We start from the raw sequence: 21,814 nt of genomic DNA on the forward strand, positions 1-21,814 counted from the left end.
AATATGAAGCTGGTAGAAACATTTCTAGATGTTCTCAGTTGGTTTGTTCATTCTTCAGGGCTTGGGGCCGTGTTGGCCCCGATTGTACCTAATCTATCCAGACATTAATAAAACCCAAAAGCCCCCCTGCCTCAAGCCACAGCCCAAAAGCCCCACCCAAACCTCAAACCGCCAAACTTCAAACCTAAATACAAATCTCCCAAACATACAAACCTCCCATCATGTTGAACACCCCCCTCCGCCCTACCAGAGACACCCACGCCGTCGAAGAGCGCGTCAACGCCGCCTGGAAATCCTACACCAGTCCCCCATGCCCCCGCATCCAATTCGTCGAGCTCGAAGAAGAGCTCCAAACCGTCACCACCGAGCTATCCATGAACATCGACGACCTCTTCGTCATCCTCTGGCCCACGGTTATAAACTCCACTTCTGCAGAGCGGCTGGAGCTCTATTTGGCGGTGATCATCAGCAGGTTCGAGAAGATCAAGATGATCAGGTTTGAGAGCCGCGCAGTACTAAAGAAGGCGACGCTCTTGGATAATTGTACGAGGGAGGCGGTATCTCACTTGGGGCAGGCAATTACGGAGTTGCAGCATCATATGGATGAGATGGTGCGGGCGATACATTGATGGGTGGGTGAGAGGGTGAGTGGTGGTGATGGGGATGGGTCGGTTGTAGAGTTGTTGATGGTATGGTGTTTGCCTGTTTTATATGTGGAGTAGCGGTCACTAACATCAATAAGGATCCGAATGACACTTGACCGACACCAAAGCACAAAAGCACAAAAGCACAAAAACCAGCACATGCAGGTAAAAACCCAACAGCATATATTTCAAGAACATTGCAATTAACAAACCACACCAGGTAGTCCAAACTAAATAAAGATCACCACCTATCATAACGTCCTCAAGGAAAGATACAAGAAAATGGGGGATAAGAAACAAAGAATAGAGTACCAGTACTACACAAAAAATGGTTAAAGAACAAGAAAAAATATGCTGCAACTCCAGCCCTCCCATAATACCGTACGATACCAAATACGACTCCATACCAGCCAGCCAGCCATACCAGCCAGCCAGCCAGTCCAGGCAATTTTTTCGTTGATTTTTTGTTGTCGGAAACCCAAATACAAATCCTTCATGTTGCTCCCTAGTAGATCTTTAATGCATACACTCCGTAAATTCAGTAAAATAAAAGGAAATTTTTCAAGAGACGGTCAAGATATATCAAACAGATCCCAAGTGGAATAGGAAGAGCAGAAGAAAAAAAATACACAGCGAACCCAGCCCAAACTAGAAGTAAATAAAATCGAAACGCAAAATAAAAAGGCAGCCTAAATATAAATAAACAAAGCCAAACGAACAACACCTCATAATATAAAGACACCTCATCAGGGCATAAAATCGTAACCGCAATTAGAAGAAAAAAAGATTCCTTGATATCCTTACGCCAGCGCTATCATCATCATAATCATCATGTGCCAAAGTTGCCACCCCAATGTGCTGGCATGCCCGCTATTGGGGTCCCTGCCCACATGCCATCAAACCCTCCTGGCGTACCGGCGCTCTGCTGGCCATGGGCTTGCTGCAACGCAAACCACGTAGGGGTTAAGGTATGTGCGCTTGCCGGTGTCCCTGGTTGCCCATATGCATTCGCTAAAGCTGCCGCCCAAGGAGCCGTTCCCAATCCCGATGCACTCCCATACGCTGCCTGTTCAAGACCCATGCTCATAGTCGAAGGGGGGCGTGTACCCTGTTGAGATGACATCAGCGACCCGGGAATCATGTTTTGCTGCTGCTGCGCTTGTTGCTGAGCCTGCTGCTGGGCAGCATGTTGATGTTGTGCCTGTGCCTGTGCCTGTGCCTGTGCCTGTGCCTGTGCCTGTGCCTGTGCCTGTGCCTGTGCCTGTGCCTGTGCCTGTGCCTGTGCCTGCGCTTGTGCTTGTGCATGCTGCTGCGCTGCAACTTGCTGTTGATGTTGCTGCAAGAGACCTAAACTCTCCGGATTTCGCAATCCCAAAAGCGGACCGGAAGAATCAGTGCTATAACTCCTTCTGCCCTCACCGTTTGAAGCCCACAAATGGGCTGTCTGTGGGTTCATGTGCGGCTGCATCAACATCGGCCTCATTGGCCATGCGCCCCCTCCTTCGCTTGCCAATCTCTGTTCAGCGTTACCCATAGTCATAAATGCTGGTCTAACCGGCACACCGCCAGTAAAGGTTGCAGCTGAATTTAGCGGTGGATTAGGCGCATACACGGGGCCTCCTCCAAGAAATGAAGACGGTCCACTAGAAATTGGGCGTTGAAGGTAAGTTGCATTCATAAGCTCGTTGAGCTTCATCTGCTGGAACATATCCACCTGAGCCTGAGCTTGAGCCTGTGCCTGAGCCTGTTGCTGTGCCTGCTGCTGCGCTTGCTGTGCCTGCTGCTGTTGAGTTTGCTGCTGTGAAGTTACATATCCTGCTGGCATACTATGATTTCCTGGCCCAAGCGGCCCCATTGAGCGCATACCCCCAACACTACCATAACGAATAGGGCCAATGTTTCCTCCTCCACTGCTACTAGGCAACCCTATAGGTGGCTGCTGGTATATCTGTGGGGGGAGGACATAATCTAAATTCCTGTCTGTTGTTGTGGTTGAAGGCCTGCTTGGTGGCTGTTGGGGCGGTGAGCGTGATCTGCTTCGGAACGACTCGTTCCCGCCTGGTGACTTTTCATGCCAATAAACATCCGGAACCTTCCCACGGCCGCGTTTCCCTCGGTATTTGGCTTCCCATTCACCGTCGGCCGTGGTGCCCGAAATCTCGGAAGCCGTGTCTTCATATCTAGTAAACGTTGTTTCATCGTCGTCCCTATCCACAGTCTGAAATTCGTAGTTATTCCTGTATCGCTGCGGGGGCTTGTGATGACTGAGGTTAAACTTAGGGGGAGGCTTTGGCAACGGAACAAACGGGTCACCAAGGGTCCGTAGAGGCCTTTGTGTATCAGTCTGAATCTTCAGGGAGGGGCCACCACGATTCTGTCGAGGAGCTGGGCTGCCATCGCGGAGAAGAGGTGTGGTTGAGGCAGCACTCCTCGATGTTCCCATGACCGGGGTATCACACTGACCGGGCTTCAGATCTGCAAACGGGTTCTCGACATCTACACCGTCCCTAGGCTGGTTATCATCGATATCTGAATCTTCATCATCGAGTCGTGCACCTTCGACCGAGCTTTCAACATCAGTTCTTAAGTACGGTGAAAGACCGCTCGTCTTCCGGGGCTCAGGAGCCGGAGGTGCTGGAGGTGGCGCTGGAGAACTCGCAACCTCTTCGGAAAATGAAAAGAAGGGTCTGTCTTTCTTCTCTGGCAACGGATCACCTCCTTCCGAGAATACAGGCTGGTCACAATCGCTCCCAATCTTGTCATCTTCTTCCTCCTCTCGGAGATTCTCTAGCCAAGGCCCACTAGGTCCGTCTCTAAAATACTGCGGCGCCATTTTCAGCGCATGAGTATCAGAAGGAGCATGCTGCAAAACTGATGGACTCTTTACAATTCCATCGGCTAGCATCCATTTCCACCCTGGCTTGCCACCGCTGAGATGGTCCATCTGGTTCTCGGGGCCCTGTGCTCGATCTGCTTCCACAGACGTAAGCACTAATCTCTCCATAAATAACTATCAGTCTCAAAATTTTGGGGAAGGAGAGACAAACCTTCAAACAGTCCAACTATTTTCTCTTTACCCTTCCCCTTGTCGGCAGGTAAAGGTGAAAACAGCTCATCAAACAGCCATGAATCCGAGCCACTGGAACCGCCAGTTCTCTTGCCCTCTTCCCGCTCTCTCTCTCTCTCCTGCTCGGTTCCTAATAGATTTTCCAGGAAGCTGTCGTCACTGAGTGGTTTGGTATTGGCCGCACTTCTCCTCGCACTATTTCCAGGCAAAAGCGGCTCCTTCTCGAGGGGCGTTGCCGGTACAGGCGACGAAGAAATCGCTAGGCCGACACCTTCATCCTCAGGGTCGTCTTTGTAGTGATCCTCCTCATCCGTTACATCCTCAACCATTACATGTCGTTTGGGCATCGGACGCTCGATGTTTTCTTTGTTCTCATCATCCTCTTCCGCATTGCGAAGGTCTTCGTTAATTTCCAACCCACCAAGTGCCCTGTTAATCCTTTCCAGCACCACAGTAGCATTGAAAGCACCAACTGTGCTTGTTGTATCGACCTGCACGAGCTGCTCATCCGATGCCAGTCCCAACGGCTCCCTAGACCGTATTGTCCCTGTCCCTGTGCTTGTCGCCTTTAGCGGTTGGTGGTGGTGCTGTTCTACAAATTCTTCATCATTGAATACCGGGACGCTGTCCCAAAACTCTGCCTCGCAGTTCACTCTCAATGTGAAGTTGTCATTCCTCCACAGCTCGCTCTCCCACAGTTCCTCCATACCCTCGCCATCCAGAAACCTCATCCGCAGCCTGTTGCCCGAAACAGCCTGATTCCACTGCCTGATCCTCCTCGCTTCCGTGGATTTTGATCCAGACGCAAAGAACTCCGCAGCCGAGTTGAGAGCCTGCAAATAGTTTTTGACCGCATGGCTAAGGTGTTCACTCACCGCTTTGTAAGACCTTCCTGGGTGTGGGATCGACAACTCTGCCACCGAAAAAGCCTTGTCGAGATCTTCAAACTCAATAACTACATCTAGTATCCTAGATGGAGAGTGGTTAGTATCTGCCGGAGGCGTAGCAGCCCGTGGATGCGATGCCAATGCCTCGGCGTCCTTGAGCTGCCGTCTCACCTCGCCCAGATCGAGGACCAATGATTCGATCTGCTTCGCGTAGCTCTGATGCAGGCCTTGGACAAGATCGTTGCTAAAGCCAAAGCCCCGTCGGGCATTCCTCATGTCCTCTAGATGCGTCTTTTCGAGCTGCTTGAGCTCCTCCTGGTGGGCGCTGGCGAGGGTCGACATCTCGTTTCGGTGTGACTCGGCGAGCGATGCGAGTGATGAGCGGTGGTTCGCTTTGACTCGCGACAGGTCCTGTGGTACGACAAACTTTAACTTTTTGCGGTCCTTCTTTAATGCTGCGCGGGGTATTTAGGTGAGGAGACGTAACCGTCATAGCACATGAACATAAAGAATATGAACACAAGAGACGACAGCAGTTGGGAAGGGGAGGAGGGAGAGGAGGGGCAAGAGGAGTGGATTGGGTTAGGGGGTAATGATGACGATGATGGGAATGGTCCACATACTTCTGCCTGCTCTTCTGAAATGCTGTTGTTGGCGGAGGTGCTCCGTGCAATCATTGCTTTGAGCTCTGTAAGCTCCTTGCTCAAGCTCCCGACCTGTGAAAGAAGGCCCTGACGTCGTCCATATGCAGCAGATGTGCTCCAGTCGAACTTTGTATTTGTGTTTGTTGCCGTGATTGTAGACGCACTCCCATCCATCATCACGCCAGCACTACCACCACCACCGCCGCCGCATTCATTGCCATTATTACTGCTGTAGTGGTTGCCGCCCTCTTCGTCGCCGAGATCACCTCCACTAACACTACTCCCACATCCTGCTTCTCCTCCACATCCTCCTCCTCCTCCTCCTCGGTCGCTACTGGTCTCGTCACGGTCATTATCATTGCTGCGTTCATGCTCGTTGTCGCCAATATCACTGCTGCCGCCGTCGAGCTTGTTATTGCTGCTGCCACCATTCCGTTCCCGCTCACCCCCGCCTTCGTCGGATACGCTGGTGGACGCCGGTGTCAGGATTAGCATGTTTTCGCGGTCCTCGTCGGAGGAGGAGGGCGGCGGCGGCGGCGGCGACTGCGACGCCTGGTTCGCGTTCATGGTTGGTGTTGTATTGTTGCGACTGTGCTAGTGTTAGGACAGGATTGTGGTATTGGTGGTGATGGTTAGTGAAGTTGTTATTTGGTGGTTAACTGCTAATAGTACTACACTGGTGGTGGTTGTGGTGGTGGCCCCCCAAGTGAGTGTGTAGGAGGGAAAGAAAAAAGGGAGGGGGAGAGGTGGGAATAGTAGGCCCTGGTATAGCTGGGTATAGTAGATTACAGACTCTGTCACTATGTAGACTAGAGACTATTACTAGGTGTTTGGCTGTGCCCGCGACGTGGACGGTCGCTGGTGGGGTTGGCTGGGATAGTTGGGGTAGTAGAGTTGGGCTTGCTTGGGCTGGGGCTGGCCGCGGGACGAGGAAAGAAAAGGGCAAACGTGGGGTCGGGAGGGGGAGGGGCGAGAGAGGGGGGGGGGGGTCAGTTAGGCAGGTAAGTAGTGGGTCAGTCAGGTCGGGGGTTAGATAGCGTAATCGGAAACTGGCTGTGATTTGTTTTTTGGGTGGGTTTGAAAACTTATTGCACGAGGGTTTGGGGGGTGTGAGTGTGTGTGTCTTGAGTCTGGGTATGGGTATGAGATATGGTTATGGGGGTTTGAAACGAAACAGATAGATACTTGAGATAGATGGAGTGGTGGAAGAAGGAAAGGAAGGATCGAAAGGGAAAAAAAAGAAGGAATTATGACTACGGAGGCGAGAGAGAGATCTTCTACTTTTGGTGATTGACAGACTGGGCCCTGGATAGAGGTAGGTGTGTAGAGTATGTGCTCTACATACAGGGGAGGAGGAGGAGGAGAGAGGAGGGAGTTACTGCCGGTATCGATAGGTGATAGGTACCGTCTCTACTACTCTAGAGTACTAGTACTGCTGTATCGAGCTAGGTGTGGGGGGGGGGGGGCAGTTACTCTATTCTACACTACACTTCTCTAGAATACTCTAGCGAACTAGGAATGTCGACGGTCTCATGCGTGTAACAACCGCTCACTCACTTTACTCTACCTCTTACTTTTCTGGGCGCCCATTCTGTTCACGATGATGCAGGAGAGAATGAGGGAGGGAGGGGCAGAGCAGATGATGATCATGGTGGATGACACTCGTCCGGGTGATCAGTGAGTAAGTGACTGAGAGTGAGTCTGTCTGTCTCTGTGTCTGTGGAATGAATGGGTGATCACGACGAACCTTGCTTTGCGCTGATGATGCCCTTGAGAATTAGAGGAATTGGAATTGTTTGTTCAGGGTGACATTACAACCTGAGCGAAACAAAAAAACAAAAAACAAAAAACAAATCCTCTCTCCTCGTGCGCAGTTTTGAATATTTCTATCCTTTAGTTTATTTTTTTATTTTATTTCTCTCTACCCCAAGGGTCCGCCCCCCGGGTCTACCGGATCCCAAGAAGGGCAAAGTCGGAGTAGTCTTCTAGGTTAGGTTGAGTGCGGGAGGGAGGGAGGGAGCGAACCAGAAAGCGACGAGGGGTTGTGCGCTGGCCGTCACTGTTCCACAGACAAGACCGCACCCATGTCCTGTCTGTCTGGATGTCAATCTTATCCTGGGTGGGAACGTACTCAGGCAACCCTCTTGTGGTTGTGGTAGCTGGAACCGTCACGCACGTTACTTGGAAGTTGAAGATGGTTAGTCATTTAACTACGGTATTGATTGAGTATCTAGTTCCTGGATTGCGGAGAGGAGAGGGTATTTGGTATTGGGCAAATACTCGAGAGGAAGGAAGAAAGAGTTGATGAGTGATATGCGAGTGTTTCTTTCTGGCCGGGTAAAATATCACGAATTCCTCATGCACCATGCCGAGTGGGAAACAAAGTGTTGCAGCTGTTGATACTGACTGACTGACATAAGCACCCTCGATCGATAAGGAAGCGATAAGATAAGCTTAAATAAATTTGCTACGTATAAACAACTGTGGCGTGACAGCCTGTCGTCAAGCATGTTGTATAAAACTGGGAGCTCTAGTAGTCCTGTCAATACATCATCTCATCCAATCGTTTGTTTACGTTTACGGCCATTGGAGCACACAATGTCTTACAGTACTTTACTTGTAAGGCTGGACTCTGTTCTATCAACGGCAATCAATCAATGCGTTCTACTTTTCGGCAGTAGTCAGGCATCGGGATATGTGCCTTCGATATATAATAGGGCTGCTATTCTACAATACAGATGCTATCTTTAAGGTCTATAACCAATAATAGAGTAGTACTTTACATGAGTATATATATAGATATCTATGATATATACAATTGTATAAACCAAGCACAAGCACAAGCACTCCTCCTTCTCCACGGCCACCATGGTGAAGGGGAGAGAAAAAAAAAAGGGGGGGGAAAGAAAAGAAGGAAATTCATCATCTAAAGAATCGAATCATCTACACATAACCACCAAACCAACCAGCCAACCCAAAATGCCGCAAATAAACACTTTCGCAATCGCAAGCCAATAGAGACCCCCATACCCTCTACGCAAATACCACCTCCACCACCGCCCGCAGCGCCGCCAACCCTCCCGAATGGCTCTCCACCGTTCGCCCTCTCCCCCGATCATTCAGATCGCCCTTATTCGCCAGACCCACCCCCGCTGGGAGCTCAGGATTCAGGTGATCGGTCGCCCCAGCGTCCAGTTCCGTTTTAAACCGCCCCTCCTGCGCATCCCAGAAGGGCGAGTCGGAATTTGGCAGCCCCGCGGGATCGGGCGCTCCCCACCATGCGCCCACAACACCATTGGCATTCCGCGTCCGCCAGGCTGCGGCCGCGTTATTGACTAAGAAGAGGTTGTACTTGCTGCAGACCTCACGGTGCCAGTTGATGGTGTCAGCGCTGAAGGCGACGGTCAGGTTGCTGGCTGCGGCGCCGGGGAGGGGCACGAGGGGCGTGCAGAAGAGCGTTAAGTGGTGCATGAAGATTCCTGTTTGTCACAGAGGTTAGTCCCTTTCTTTCTCTCCTCCCTGCTGTCCAATTCTGGAGTTTCAATGGGGGTGGATGGATGGATGGCTGGACGGTATAGACAGACCTTTAAACGTATGCCCATTCTGACTACACCTGCTCTCAGGATCACACTTCTCCGTCAATATTCCCCCCACCACAATCTCGCCGACCTTCCCTTGACTGCTCACCACCGCGTCCACCAGCGCAAACCCCTCCTCCAGATACGCCCGCTCCCCCGTCACCTCCGCCAGCCCGCGCAACCCAGAGAGCAGCACCCCCTGGTTGTACGTGTACACCATCTCGTCCCGGCGGTCACACGTCTTCTCCCCCGCCGACGGCGGCAGCTTCAGCTTCGAGATGTGGAACCCGTCCGTGTACAGGCCATGCGCATTGCGCATCCCGCTCGCCGCCAGCCACGCATGCGCGCGCAGCGCATTGCTCAGGTGCGCCGGGTTGTGCGCGGGGTGGTACAGATACATGCCGATGGAGGCGGAGATGTACAGCTCGTTTGTAATGGCGTTCTTGTACGGCTCCAGCCACGGGCTCCAGATCATGCCGCCGCCGCACAGCACCTCGTCCCAGCCGCGCTCCGCAATCGTGTAGAACTCTTGCGCGCGGTCGGCGAAGGCGGGGGTCCACTCGCTGCCGCTCCACTCGGTGGGCTCGAAGCGGTCGGTGCGCAGGTCGATGGTTTTGAGGGCCTCGAGCCATTGCAGCACGACCCAGAGGATGTCGTCGTAGGCTTCTTGCTTGAGGTGCATGTCTTGGCCGTAGTAGAAGGCGATGAGCTCGGTGAAGAAGCGGTTTGAGAGCGCGCGGTGCTCGGGTGAGGGGGAGGAGGAGAGCGTGCGGGTGCTGGCGGCGAGGAGCGTGCCGAGGACGGCCCGCGTCCAGTTTATGCCCGTCGGGTAGGTGCCGGTGGAGTGCGTGAAGAACTGGGATTGGAGGGTTGTGAGCGCGGTGGTCATGGCCGCTAGGGCGTCGCGGCGCGGGGAGGAGACATGCTCGTTGGGGAGGAGGGGGGTTTGCGCGGTGGAAGAGGAGGGGGAGGTGGAGGAGGTGTCGAACTGGAGTGGGGTGCAGAGGCTTGAGGGCAGCGCAAGAAGGAGGAGGAGCTGGGAAGTCCTCATGGTGCTAGCTGTGGAGCTTTAGAATATAGGCTTGAAGCTTCTATCTTCTTTCTTCCTTTTTTTTTTTTCTTTCTTCCTCGCGGGGCCCGGGGGTCGATTGCTAATTATAATAAAATCGGAAAAGCAGCTTCTCTCCCTCTCTTTCTCCTCTCACCTCCTCCTCCGAGCAAGAGAGAGAGAGAGAGGTCGCACTAGCAAGCCAGAAACCCAGCACAGCCAACCACGCCGAGTCCCGAGGTTTCATACTAACCGTCTCTTGTCTTGCTGCCTTCTTGTCTTGTTGTGTTTTATTTTTGGGCAGCAGGCCGCTCATTGCCTACCCCATACCCCAGACAACCAGATCTGGCGGGAAAAAAAAAAAAAAAACAAGGTAGAGTAGGTAGGTTGGTCTGATCGGGATAGGCTGAACCCCGCCGTTGTGAGATGTCTGAGCTGCTCGATAGGGGGCGCACTACCCGGCTTGGCGTTTCCCCGCCTTTTGGTTGGAGGTCGCATGGGTTTGGGGCTGGAGGGGGATATCGTCCTGCTGATCTGTTTTGAGGGGAGATGGGAGGGGGAGGGCGCTGGGGAGGAGTGAGGGGGGGAGGGGAGTCTGGGGGACTGACGGGGTGCACATGATCATATATAGCCTAATATGATGTAGTAGAAGGTGAAGTGAGGTGAAGCGTGGAGTAGCTAGATCTGTTGATTGTGTGTGTAGAGCTTAGTAGTAGGTGGTAGGAGGAGTGAGGAATTGGGCACATGGGTAGAGGACATGTAGGTAATATTGTTGGTCCCCTATATAAGGCACACTCACTCGGGAATGTCAAGGACTCGCGCGACAGGAAAAATGGGCACAAGGGGAAATGATGCACGTGCGTGTTTTTCAGTCCACACCCCACCACCTCCGTGATGGTGAATGGCTGTCAGGCTGTCTGTCCCATTGACCGGCAACCAAGCACTCTACGATCTAGATCTATGTCTAAGCTGCTGGTGCGTCTATGGTGTCTAAGTAGGTATTTACAGAGTAGCAAGGAGCAAGAGAAGCAAAACAGCTCGGGGAAAAGAAGCAAAACAGCTCGGGGAAAAGAAACAAGAACACCCCCGAGAAACAAAAAAGAATACCCCCCCTCTGCGTGGTCCCCCAATATCTACCGCCCCTCTATGTAGTTCTTCAACCCCCCAACGGCTCCACCACAAGCTTCAACTCCCGTCCCCCCTTCGCCGCCGGCCTCGGCGCCCTGCCATTCTCCTGCACATAGAACCTGCGCAGCAGCAGTATCGCCTCCTCCCTATACACCCCGCCCACACACTCAAACCCCCTCCTCACCTGCACCGCGCCGCCGCAGCCGCCAAAGCGCTCATTCGCGCACCCGTAGACCACGCGGCGCACGCGCAGCTGGTCCAGCGCCGACGCGCACATCACGCACGGCTCCACCGTCACGTACAGCGTTGTGTCTGCGAAGATGTCGGGCGGGTGTGTGAGAAGGATGGATTCGATTGCGAGGAACTCGGCGTGGCGCGTGCCGAGGAGGGAGCGGTTTGTGTCGTTGTGGCCCGTGGAGAGGATTGTGGAGGTGGGGGTGTGCACGAAGAGGCAGGCGACGGGGACCTCGAGGGTGGACAGGGCGTGGGTGGCGAGGGTGAGGGCGTGACGCATGTAGTGGTGGTCGAGGTCGGTGGCTTTGGGGGGGGGGTTGGTGGGCATGGTGAGAGTGGGCGTGGTGGTGGTGGTGGGCGTGGTGGTGATGGTGGGCGTGGTGTTGGGGAGAAGAGAGAGCGAAGAGGACGAGAGGAAGCGCAGAGGGGACGTAACGGCGGGCGGGTAACCGTGGCGCCACCGGGCGCGGTATCGCCAGGAACGTGCACAGCCGATCATTGGTGCCGCGGTCCGGGCGAGTGAAGAGAAAAAACAGATGCCCGGCCCAGGTCCCAGGCCAATGACCGAAAACACACAACACCAGCACGCAGACATCACCACCACCGCTTTCCTCTCATAACATCACCAACAAGACACAATGCCCCCGCCGACACCCCGCGCCTCCCGCGCAAAGAAACCAACAAACTACGCCCTCGACCCGTTCAAGCACCTCGACACCGACGCCGACGCTGCCACCGACGCCGACACCGACCCAGACCCCGCAGCCAGCAGCAGTGGCGCCACCGCCAAAGACGAAGACCAAGACCAAGACGAAGACGAAGACGAAGACGAAGACCCCGCCGACCCCTCCTTCGTTGCCCGCGGCCGCACCACCGCAACCGCTGCCGTCCCCTCTCCCTCCGCCAACTCCGACTCCGAAGACTCCGAAACCTACACCGACGACGACGACGACGCCTCCTCCACCGCCACCCCGCGCCGAAAGCGCAAAGCCCGCAGCGGCAACGCCGCCCGCATCCACAAGCCCCACGTCTTCCGCGTCAACCGCGTCGCCGGCACCCCGCCCGGCCTCCGCCGGCGCAACCGCCCCTCTGCAGCCGGCGCGTCAGACGTGCCCGGCGCGCTGCGCCCGCCGGACCCGAGCGTCAAGATTACGTATCGCCCCGGGTTTATCAAGAGCACGGGGAAGCGCGAGAGGATCATTACGACGTATGGGCAGAATAATGAGATCTTGGTGAAGGCGATTGGGGTGAGGGATGAGTATATTGGCTTGCCGGCGGTGCCGGAGAGGAGGGGGTTGAGGGTTACGCCGTTTTGGAGGGGGGGGAGGTCAGGAGTGTGGAGGTGGGGGAGCAGCGGGTGGATAGTGTGCAGGAGGGGGAGAGGGAGAGGTATTTGCCGCTGGTGCCGGAGGAGGTGTTGAAGTGTATTGTGAGGGGGGAGGTGGTGGAGTTTGGCAGGTTTGGGGTGTGGATGAAGGGGAAGGCGGTGGTGTTGAATGCGGGCGGGCATGTTACGGGCATGGAGTGGGCGCCGAGTAGGGAGGAGGGTGAGTTTTATTCCTATATTCTTTTCTTTGATTATGGGATATTCTTCTCTTCTTATATTGCTATATTGCTATACTGCTATACTGCTATATTGCTATACTGCTATATTGCTATACTGCTATATTCTGATATTCCTATATTGCGATATTCTGATATTCCCATATACTTATATTCCTATAGTTCCACATTCCCATATACTTATATTCCTATAGTTCCACATTCCCATATTCCCATATTCCCTCCCTTCCTATAACTATAGCAATATTCACTAACCACACAACACACCCCCACAGGCAGCCAATACCTCCTCCTCTCCACCAAACACGACAGCACCTTCGCCCCCTCCCCGCCACCCCCACGGGCACCCACCGCCGCCCGCGAAACACCCCCCGCATTCGAGCGCGCACCGGGCCCCTCCTGCATCCAAGTCTGGCGCTTCCCCACCGACGCCGCCACGGGCACCACCTCCACCGGCCCCCCAAACCTGCAGCTCGCCCTCTGCCACGACTGGGGCTACGCATCGTGCCTCAAGTTCCACCAGGCCCCGCGCGAGAACGCGGATGAGCGCGACCTCGGCCTGCTGGCTGCTGTGTTTAGGGATGGGAACATCAGGGTTATACAGGTGCGCCTGCCGGAGCAGACGGCGGAGGAGGAAGCGGGGGGTGCTACTGCGTTCGGTGTGTCTTCCCCTCCCCCCGAGGATGTAAGGGTAAATGATCGCTAACACAGCTTTTCAACAGTCAAGGTGACAACACCAGCCTACACCCTCTCCCTCGACGCCACCCTCTGCACAACCCTCACCTGGCTCACCCCGCACAGCCTCATCGCCGGCTGCTCCAACGGCTTCCTCTCCGCCTGGGACCTGACCCGCCACCCCTCCACGCCCTACCTCTACACGCCCGTGCACCAGACCTACATCGCCGCCATCGCCTCCTGCTTCCCCAGCTTCCCCACACACATCGTCACGGCCTCGCTCGACGGGTACTGCCGCATCACGAGCCTGCTCGATCCATACACCGACACGGTCGTCAACAACCGCAGCCGCATCGCGCCGACGAGCATCTGCTGGGTGGACGCGGTGAGCGCGGCGGTCAGTAGTGAGGAGGGGGCCTGGGTCAAGTTTTATCCGCTGCGCAGGTTCTTTTCGGCCACGACGGTGTGTAAGCATAGTGGTGTGGTGAATGCGGTGGCGGGGAGTGCGGTGCATGCGTTTTTGGTGAGTGGCGGGAGTGAGGGGGAGTGTGCGTTTAGTAATCCGGTGAGGAGGACGTTTCATGGCAAGATTGTGAGTGGCCCTCTGTTTCTTGGGGGTGTGGGGGGGGGGGGGGGTGGAGGGGAGAAATGGAGAGGGCTAATGCGGTGAATAGAAAAACTACCAGCAGACATGGTTCCAGCTCGAATACGCGCGCAAGAGCAACATGTTCCGCATGAGCGAGGGCTTCAAGCTCGAGGAGTTTGAGACCAAGAGCGAGAAGCTCAAGCGGCGGCAGAACAACACTGCGCTTGTACACTCCACGGTTAGTAGTCCCCCCCCCTCTTTCTGGCTCTCTCTTGTATGATGGTGGTGGTGGCTGATTGGATGTGGTGGTGGTGGCAGGCGTATCCGGAGCAGTCGAATATTACGCAGGCGTGCTGGAATCAGAACCTTGTGGCCGGTGGATGGGCTGCGGCGGGGATGGCGTGTGGGCTGGTGAGGGTGGAGGATGTCGCGATTGATGACTAGCTAGGGGGGGAGGATTCTTATGGTTTGAAATTTGAAGGCTGTAGGTGATGGTCTTTATTAATGTGCTGATCTTCTTTTTTTTTTTTTTTTTTTGCAATTGTAGCTACTTGGATAGTTGGGTGTTGTGATTTAAAGGGTTTAATTGTAGTTATAACGTTCTCTTCCATTCAATTCCTAGTTGGCGGTAATGATTGCAACTCCCTGGAAATGATCACAGCACCCACTTCCCCCACCACCAGTTACCCTGCCTGCAACACAAACCCTACACCACCACACTAACACAATTTTTTTGCTCCGCACACACAAAAAAAAGCTGCGAATATCAAAATCAAAAAATCTCAGACGACAAACAATCGTCAAGAGAGAGACAAAACAACAAAACAGAACAGAAACAGACACAACTGAGATAACTGAGACTTCAATTCCACTCTGAACCCCCGCTCTGTGTCTGCCATCGCAGAAATGACCTCCCTCGAGGCGAAACTGGACAAGATCCGGTCCCCGAATCTGCAGAACCAGAAACAGGTCCCCCCCTCCTCTCTCCCCTCCCCCATTGCCCCCTCTATAAACCCCTACTAACCTCCCCCCCCCACACAGGTCGCCATAGTCCTCACAGCACTCGAATCGACCCTCACCTCGACCTCCACCCCCTTCACCCCCACCGCCTATCTCGCCTCCCTCCTCTCCCTCCTCCCCACAACAACCTCAAACCCCTCCCTCGCCGCACCAACAATCTACCTCCTCGACCTCATCACCCCGCACGTGCCCGCCCCGCTCCTGCGCTCCCGCTTCCCGCAGATCCTAACACACCTCGTGCCAGCGCTCTCACACCCAACGGCCGACGCACCCCTCCTCCGCAGCTCCATCGGCGTCATCGATGCGCTGCTCGTCGCGCAGGACTCGGCAGCATGGGCACTACCCCAGCGCGACATCAGCCCGCGGAGGGCACTCGCGGGACTACTAACACTCGCGATGGACGAGCGGCCAAAAGTGAGAAAGAGGGCGCAGGAGGCCGTCGCGAACGTGCTGCGGAATCCACCGGCTAGTCCGAGCACGGAGCATCCCGCGGCCGACATGTGTGCGCTTTCCGCGCTCTCCGGCATCACCGCCCTCTCCGCCACCTCCTCCGGCCCCGAGAGCAAAAAGGGCTCAGGAGCAGTAGACCCACGGCTAATGCACGCCCTGCAGCTCCTCCGCGCCGTCTGCAGCGCCAGCGGCTTCCCCTCCCGCCGCATCGACGCGCTGTGCACCGCGCTGCTGTCCATCGCCCGCAGCACAAACGAGTACCTCGTCACCGCCGCGCTCGGCGTGTTCGAGGAGTGCTTCGCGGGCCTGAGCGGCGACGAGGTGTACCACGCGAAGCTGCCGGGCGTGCTGGAGGCCATCATGGAGCTGCGGCCGGGGATTGGCGACGCGGGCGTGGCGCCGGCGTGGCTGGCGGTCGTGGCGCGCGGGTGGGAGGTGTATGCTGCTGTTGACGAGGACGCTGCGTTTGCGGGGTTGCCCGCGCTGTGGGGGGTTGTGGCGGGGTATCTGGAGGGCGCGGCGAGGGACGTGAGGGTGTCGGCGGCGCAGTGTCTTGTGGCGCTTGCGACGACAGTGGTGCCGGACCGGGCGCTGCTGGACGTGACGAGGAGTACGGAGAATGTGCTGGCGGGCGTGGCGGCAAAGACGACGGAGCTGCTGAGTGTGCGGTTCCAGGGCGCGTGGAAGGAGGTGTTTGAGGTGCTGGTGGCGCTGCTGGATCGGCTGCTGTGGCGGGCGGCGCCGCTGCTGAACGATGCGGTGAAGATGATTGGGGAGTTGCGTGCGAACGAGGGCTTCCAGGGGAAGAAGGAGGCCGATGAGGTGCTTGGCCATGCGGTGCGCGCGATGGGGCCCGACGCGGTGCTGGCGCTGTTGCCGCTGAATCTTGTGGCGCCGAAGCCCGGTGCGCCGGGGAGAGCGTGGATGCTGCCCGTGCTGAGGGAGTTTGTGGGGAACACGAGGCTGGGGCATTTCAGGGAGGTGTTTGTGCCCATGAGTGAGGCATTCTTTGAGCGGGTTGTGGCGCTGGAGGCGGCGGGGGGCGGCGAGAAGACGGTCGAGGGGAAGATCTTTGAGACGCTGGTGGGCCAGGTGTGGGCGCTGTTTCCGGGCTATTGCGAGCTGCCGGTGGACTTGTGTGAGGTGTGTGTTTTTGATCATTTCTCTCTTATCATTTCTCTCTGTTCTATCATTTCTCTGTTCTACCATTTCTCTGTTCTATCATTTCTCTGTTCTATCATTTCTATCATTTCTGGCGCGAGTGATGGGCAGTGATCCTGCACAACCACAGTTGTGCAGAAACGATCATTGACATTACATCTACACCTCTCAATCTCTCAATAACTAACTATCCCATCATTTCTCCTCCAGGCATTCGACCAGCCCTTCGCCGAACTGCTCGCAAACGTGCTCTACCAAAAGGTCGACCTGCGCGCCGACATCTGCAAGGGGCTGCAATCCCTCGTCGACACCAACAAGTCCATCCTCGAGCTCGTCGCCTCCGACAGCGAAGACGACCTCGTCGCCCAGCGCCGCGTCTCGCGCGCTGATGCCGCCCGCAACATCGCCCACCTCGCCTCCTTCTCCTCAAACCTGCTCGCCGTGCTCTTCAACGTCTACAGCACCACGCTCCCGCAGTACCGCGGCTTCATCCTAAAGTGCCTCAACAGCTTCCTCAGCATCACGCCGCCCGCAGAGCTCATGGCCACGTTCGAGAAGGTCACGACTATGCTCGAGGGCGCGCTCGCAGAGACTCAAGCCAAAGCCCAGGCCGAGAAACCCAAAGAGAAGACCCCCGCAGGACAGGACCGAATGCCGCCGATGGCACACACGCTGATGGACCTCGTCATCGCCATCACGCCATACCTCCCCGCCGACAGCCACCACAGCCTCTTCCTCATCTTCGCCGCCACCGTCAACAACAGCGCAGACCCGCAGCTGCAGAAAAAAGCCTACAAGGTCGTCCCGCGCCTCGCCGAAACCGACTCCGGCCGCACCGCACTACAGCAGAAATCAGAAGAGCTCCAACAATTCCTCATCGCCGCCGCCGACAAGGCCACGCCCCCCGCGCGCCGCGACCGCCTCGCGGCACTCGCGCAGATCGTGGAGTTCCTGCCGAGGGAGGATATGCACTTCATCCCCAGCGTGCTCTCGGAGGTCGTCATCTCCGCCAAGGAGGTCAACGAGAAGGCGCGCACCGCCGCATTCGATCTGCTGGTGCTTATGGGCGAGAAGATGCGTGCCGGCGGCACCGTGGTGAATCGCCGCGTGGCGCACATGCCCCCCGACGCACCGGACGTGCCGGCGACGCTCGACGAGTATGTGACCATGATCTCGGCGGGGCTGGCGGGGTCGACGCCGCACATGATCAGCGCGTCCATCACGGCGCTGACGCGCGTGCTGTACCAGTTCAAGGACGACATTGGCGGCGCGCTGGTGGGCGAGATGGTCAGCACGCTGGACCTCTTCCTGACGAGCAAGAACCGCGAGGTGGTGCGGAGCGTGCTGGGGTTCGTGAAGGTTTGTGTGATTTCGCTGCCGCGGGAGATGATGGTGGAGCGGCTGGCGACGCTGGTGCCGAATTTGATGGTGTGGAGCCATGAGCATAAGGCGCACTTTAAGGCGAAGGTGAAGCATATTGTTGAGCGTATGATTAGGAGGTTTGGGTATGAGACGGTGGAGAAGCATGTGCCGGAGGAGGATAAGAAGCTGGTCGTCAATATCAGGAAGACCCGCGATCGCAAGAAGCGCCATAAGGACGCTGCCGCGGCGGGCGATAACGACGAGGAGGAGAAGCCCGTGTCGAAGGTTTGTATCCCCGTTCTCATTCTCATTCTCATGATATATACACGGCAGTAGCTAACCAACCCCCCCCCCCCCCCCGCAGAAACGCCAATCCAAATTCGCCTCCGAGTTCGAAGAAGCCATCTATGGCTCCGACAGCGACTCCGCCTCCGACAGCGACGCCGACTCCACCTCTGCCGCCGCCGCCCCGCGCACCACCAACAGCAACAAGCGCGGCAAGGCCAAAAACACAGCCTACATCGTCGAAGACGAAGACGAGCCGCTCGACCTCCTCGACCGCAAGTCGCTCGCACACATCTCGTCGACGCGGCCGCAGCGCACGCGCATCGGCGACCGCAAGAAGCCGCAGCCCAAGACGAACGAGGACGGGAAACTGGTGCTGGGGCTGGATGATGCGCAGAATTACGAGAAGGAGGGAGGGGGGGCGGGGGCGGAGATGGATGTGGATATGGCGGCGGCGGCGGGGGGTGCGGGTGGGGGTGGGGTGGATGCGTATGTGCAGGCGATTACGGGTAAGGATGCGCCGAAGAGGGGGCAGAGGAATAGGGTCAAGTTTTCGAATAAGGGGAGGGGCGAGGAGGAGGAGGATGATTTGGAGGAGGAGGCGGTGGCCGCGGGGTATTCGTCGGGGGGGAAGAAGGGGAAGAATGGTAGGAAGGGGCTGGGCGTGAAGGGTGTCAAGGAGGGGAGAGTGGCGAAGGGAGGGCATCGCAGGAGGTAGACGGTACCTTGAAGTGGAGGAAAATTTGTATATTTAAAAGTCTTTTTTCTGTTTTTTTCTTTCTTCTTTCCTATTTTCTCTTTTTGTGTGTATGTATGTTTGTATGTAGGTAACAATTGGTTCTGTGGTTCATGGGGTATCACTCGGGTGGTTTTGTGTGACAATTGGACGGTTAAAATGGGGTTGTGAGGCGTGGAGTGATTTGATATTACATGTGGCTATGCTATTCAATGATCTCACAGCTAGAACGCATAGGAACAAAAAGTGGTCAAACACGATCGATTCAGGCCCTAATTCCACATCGTTTGAACAGCCAATTCAGCTATGGATTTCTAGACAGTCATGTGATGATTGATATAGAAGGCCTTATCGATAAACTCAGCCACTTCCACCGATTGATTCTCTCTCTACCCTCTTTCCTGTAAACACACCAACTCCGAGACTCTGCCCCCCACCAGGACAGCAGCTCTCCCTGTGAGAGATTGGAGAGATCCGAAGTACCCCCGAAGTACCATCTAGTAACTACAACCCCTACCATGCTACAAGCAACGGGTCCAGCCAGGATTGTGACCCTGCATTCACTAATCCAACGTCCGGAACCATAAGGCAGACTTGATTCAGCCCTGGATCTGCTTCCTGCTTCAGCTTCAATCAATGGGTTGGAAGAGTAATCTAATTAATGGTCCGAGAGATATAGCATGTATGTAGTGTGCAATTTTATGTACCTACTCTAGTTTACCTAATTGCCGTTGTTGCTATTCCACCTACGTCTGTATAACTACCTACGTAATTCGATTGCCATTGAGTCCAGCCAGCTCTTTGTATGGAAACATCCATTTGCATGTTGATCGGCTATCTCCGCCCTGCTCCAACCCAACCCAACCCAACCCACAAGCCGTTTCTCAACGACAGGCATGCATAGAGTAGCGCACTCGTTTCGTCTCTCTCGATCCATTCCACACCCATTGGCCCGCCCCGGCTCACAAGTGCCGAGCCAGACATCGCACCTAGAGCAGAGCACGACACGCCAGCAGTAACACCTTCCCGCGCCCCACCGGCCGGTGCTGATTCAATACGCGTCCCACCGTAGCGCTGGTCATGTGCACCCTCCCTCCCTCCAGACAGACAGCGAGAACCATCACGGCACATCACTCGAGTGGGTGTGGCAGCGTGATTAGTAACCCCGTTGCGGATAGGCGGTGATGCACGCTATGCCAGAAGAGGCTCTTGCACGCGCCGCTGTGCTCTAGAGTACGCTACTCTACCTACCGTGAGACCTTTACCTTCGGGGGCGAGGTTGGAGCCACGTCGGGGATCGGACTCGGATGACGCGTCACCAGTGGGTGTGCCGGCTTGGCTCGCTCGGGGGTGGAAGAGAGGGGGAGGGGGGGGAAAGCAGGTTGGTGGCAGAACAAGCTTATTTGGGGATGATTAATCGGCGGGTTTAGAGTTGGGGATTGGCGTTGCGAACTGGGCGGGGTGTGCAGGGGGGGAGGGGAGGGGGGGAGAGGATGTACCTGTGCGGGTGGGTGGATGGTGGAGAGCTGAGTGCTGGGGAGAGCTCTATATAAGCTTGCCCCACGTCTCGTCTTCTACTCCCCTTCCTTCCTTCACATCATCAATTGCATCCACCATCACAATCCCTTACTTCGCTCCTTCATACCTAAATACCTAAACCAACTTTCCCTACTACAAACACTACATACATCAAAATGGCTGGCGGCGGCTTCTCTGAATCTTCCAGAAACATCCACCTCGTCGATGGGCACAGGTTGCGTGCCGAGTGCCGCAATGAACGTGGTGACTATCAGGCCTCAGAGCTCAACCTCAATACTTGCATTGGTAACCTCAATGGTAACTTAACATCTGTCCTATCTTAAGTAAGTGACGATTGCTGATTGAATTGAATTGGTGTAGGATACCTGGCATGGGACACACCAAACTTTTCCCAAACTTCCCAAAACATCCGTCTGGTTGAGAATGGCACAAAGATCGAGGCCACGCTGCTACAGGTCTCGGGCCACCACAGCGCACCACAGGGTATCTATCTAAACGATAGGATTGTGAACAGGAATGGATGCCTTCACTTCAGTAAGTGCAATCTCCTACTACCCCGTCTAGCAATCTCCTCGAGACAATTTCTAACATTCAGTAGTTCCTCACAACGAGATTAGATAGACTAGCTAGAACGGGGGTGTAATCACTGTTTCATTTCATTATTCTACTTTTCAACCATAAGCTAGCTAAGCAGCGAAGGGAGGCTTTTTTTTTTTTTACCAATTGACTGGGAGGGAGGAGCACGAAGCGTTTTTATATCCCTATCCACCGACAAATAAAAATAAAACCTGCAAAACCCATTTATTTCGTTCCTTGTGATCATTGACTGCTAGAATTGATCCCTGGTCTTTCCCGGGAATGTGAATTGCTTTGCTTTGTAGAGATGTATGTAGGATAGCACCCCTTGGGCATAGAAATGTGTAGCCTTTTTTTTGGACGCCCCTTGAGGAGTTGGTTGGGTGGAATGGCTGCCAATTGGGAGGTAACAGATAGTGGGCGAGGTGCAATAAAGTGTCTCAGGACCCTTGCCAAGGCCTGTTATTCCAACTGGTGGGTGCACCGCCACAGTGATTATTAGCCACAACGCCTGTAGGGTACATATGTAGATCCAATAAAGTACTTGGCCATGCTGTCTTTTCTTGTATTGTATTTTAGTGATATCATGGGGCGATCCTTTCTGTAGCTCTTGTACCCTCTTTTAAAGATG

General features: G+C 55.3%; 6 protein-coding genes across 6 annotated transcripts; 4 read left to right on the plus strand and 2 right to left on the minus strand.

The window, feature by feature from the left end:
- Positions 1-221: 221 nt before the first annotated feature.
- Positions 222-629, plus strand: LAJ45_02524 (uncharacterized protein; the record flags this gene model as incomplete). Its single annotated transcript, XM_046112115.1, has 1 exon — positions 222-629. The coding sequence occupies one exon, from the start codon at positions 222-224 to the stop codon at positions 627-629; it is 408 nt and encodes a 135-aa protein (XP_045975015.1).
- An 844-nt stretch (positions 630-1,473) lies between these two features.
- Positions 1,474-5,809, minus strand: LAJ45_02525 (uncharacterized protein; the record flags this gene model as incomplete). Its single annotated transcript, XM_046112116.1, has 3 exons — positions 1,474-3,614; positions 3,692-5,009; positions 5,222-5,809. The coding sequence occupies 3 exons, from the start codon at positions 5,807-5,809 to the stop codon at positions 1,474-1,476; spliced, it is 4,047 nt and encodes a 1,348-aa protein (XP_045975016.1).
- Positions 5,810-8,275: 2,466 nt separating this feature from the next.
- LAJ45_02526 (uncharacterized protein) lies at positions 8,276-9,871 on the minus strand (the record flags this gene model as incomplete). The annotated part of the gene is made up of 2 exons (XM_046112117.1): positions 8,276-8,721; positions 8,827-9,871. The coding sequence occupies 2 exons, from the start codon at positions 9,869-9,871 to the stop codon at positions 8,276-8,278; spliced, it is 1,491 nt and encodes a 496-aa protein (XP_045975017.1).
- A 1,997-nt stretch (positions 9,872-11,868) lies between these two features.
- LAJ45_02527 (uncharacterized protein) lies at positions 11,869-14,498 on the plus strand (the record flags this gene model as incomplete). The annotated part of the gene is made up of 6 exons (XM_046112118.1): positions 11,869-12,531; positions 12,603-12,777; positions 13,069-13,452; positions 13,516-14,060; positions 14,143-14,292; positions 14,373-14,498. 6 exons carry the CDS (start codon positions 11,869-11,871, stop codon positions 14,496-14,498), a joined length of 2,043 nt encoding a protein of 680 aa, XP_045975018.1.
- Positions 14,499-14,960: 462 nt separating this feature from the next.
- On the plus strand, positions 14,961-19,050 carry LAJ45_02528 (uncharacterized protein; the record flags this gene model as incomplete). The annotated part of the gene is made up of 4 exons (XM_046112119.1): positions 14,961-15,023; positions 15,096-16,667; positions 16,896-18,332; positions 18,412-19,050. The coding sequence occupies 4 exons, from the start codon at positions 14,961-14,963 to the stop codon at positions 19,048-19,050; spliced, it is 3,711 nt and encodes a 1,236-aa protein (XP_045975019.1).
- Positions 19,051-20,762: 1,712 nt separating this feature from the next.
- LAJ45_02529 (uncharacterized protein) lies at positions 20,763-21,224 on the plus strand (the record flags this gene model as incomplete). The annotated part of the gene is made up of 4 exons (XM_046112120.1): positions 20,763-20,904; positions 20,968-21,062; positions 21,122-21,141; positions 21,206-21,224. 4 exons carry the CDS (start codon positions 20,763-20,765, stop codon positions 21,222-21,224), a joined length of 276 nt encoding a protein of 91 aa, XP_045975020.1.
- Between the last annotated feature and the right edge of the window lie 590 nt (positions 21,225-21,814).

This window comes from Morchella importuna, assembly GCF_003444635.1.
Source record: "Morchella importuna strain M04M26 chromosome Unknown Morimp01GS004, whole genome shotgun sequence".
Lineage (NCBI taxonomy): Eukaryota > Fungi > Ascomycota > Pezizomycetes > Pezizales > Morchellaceae > Morchella > Morchella importuna.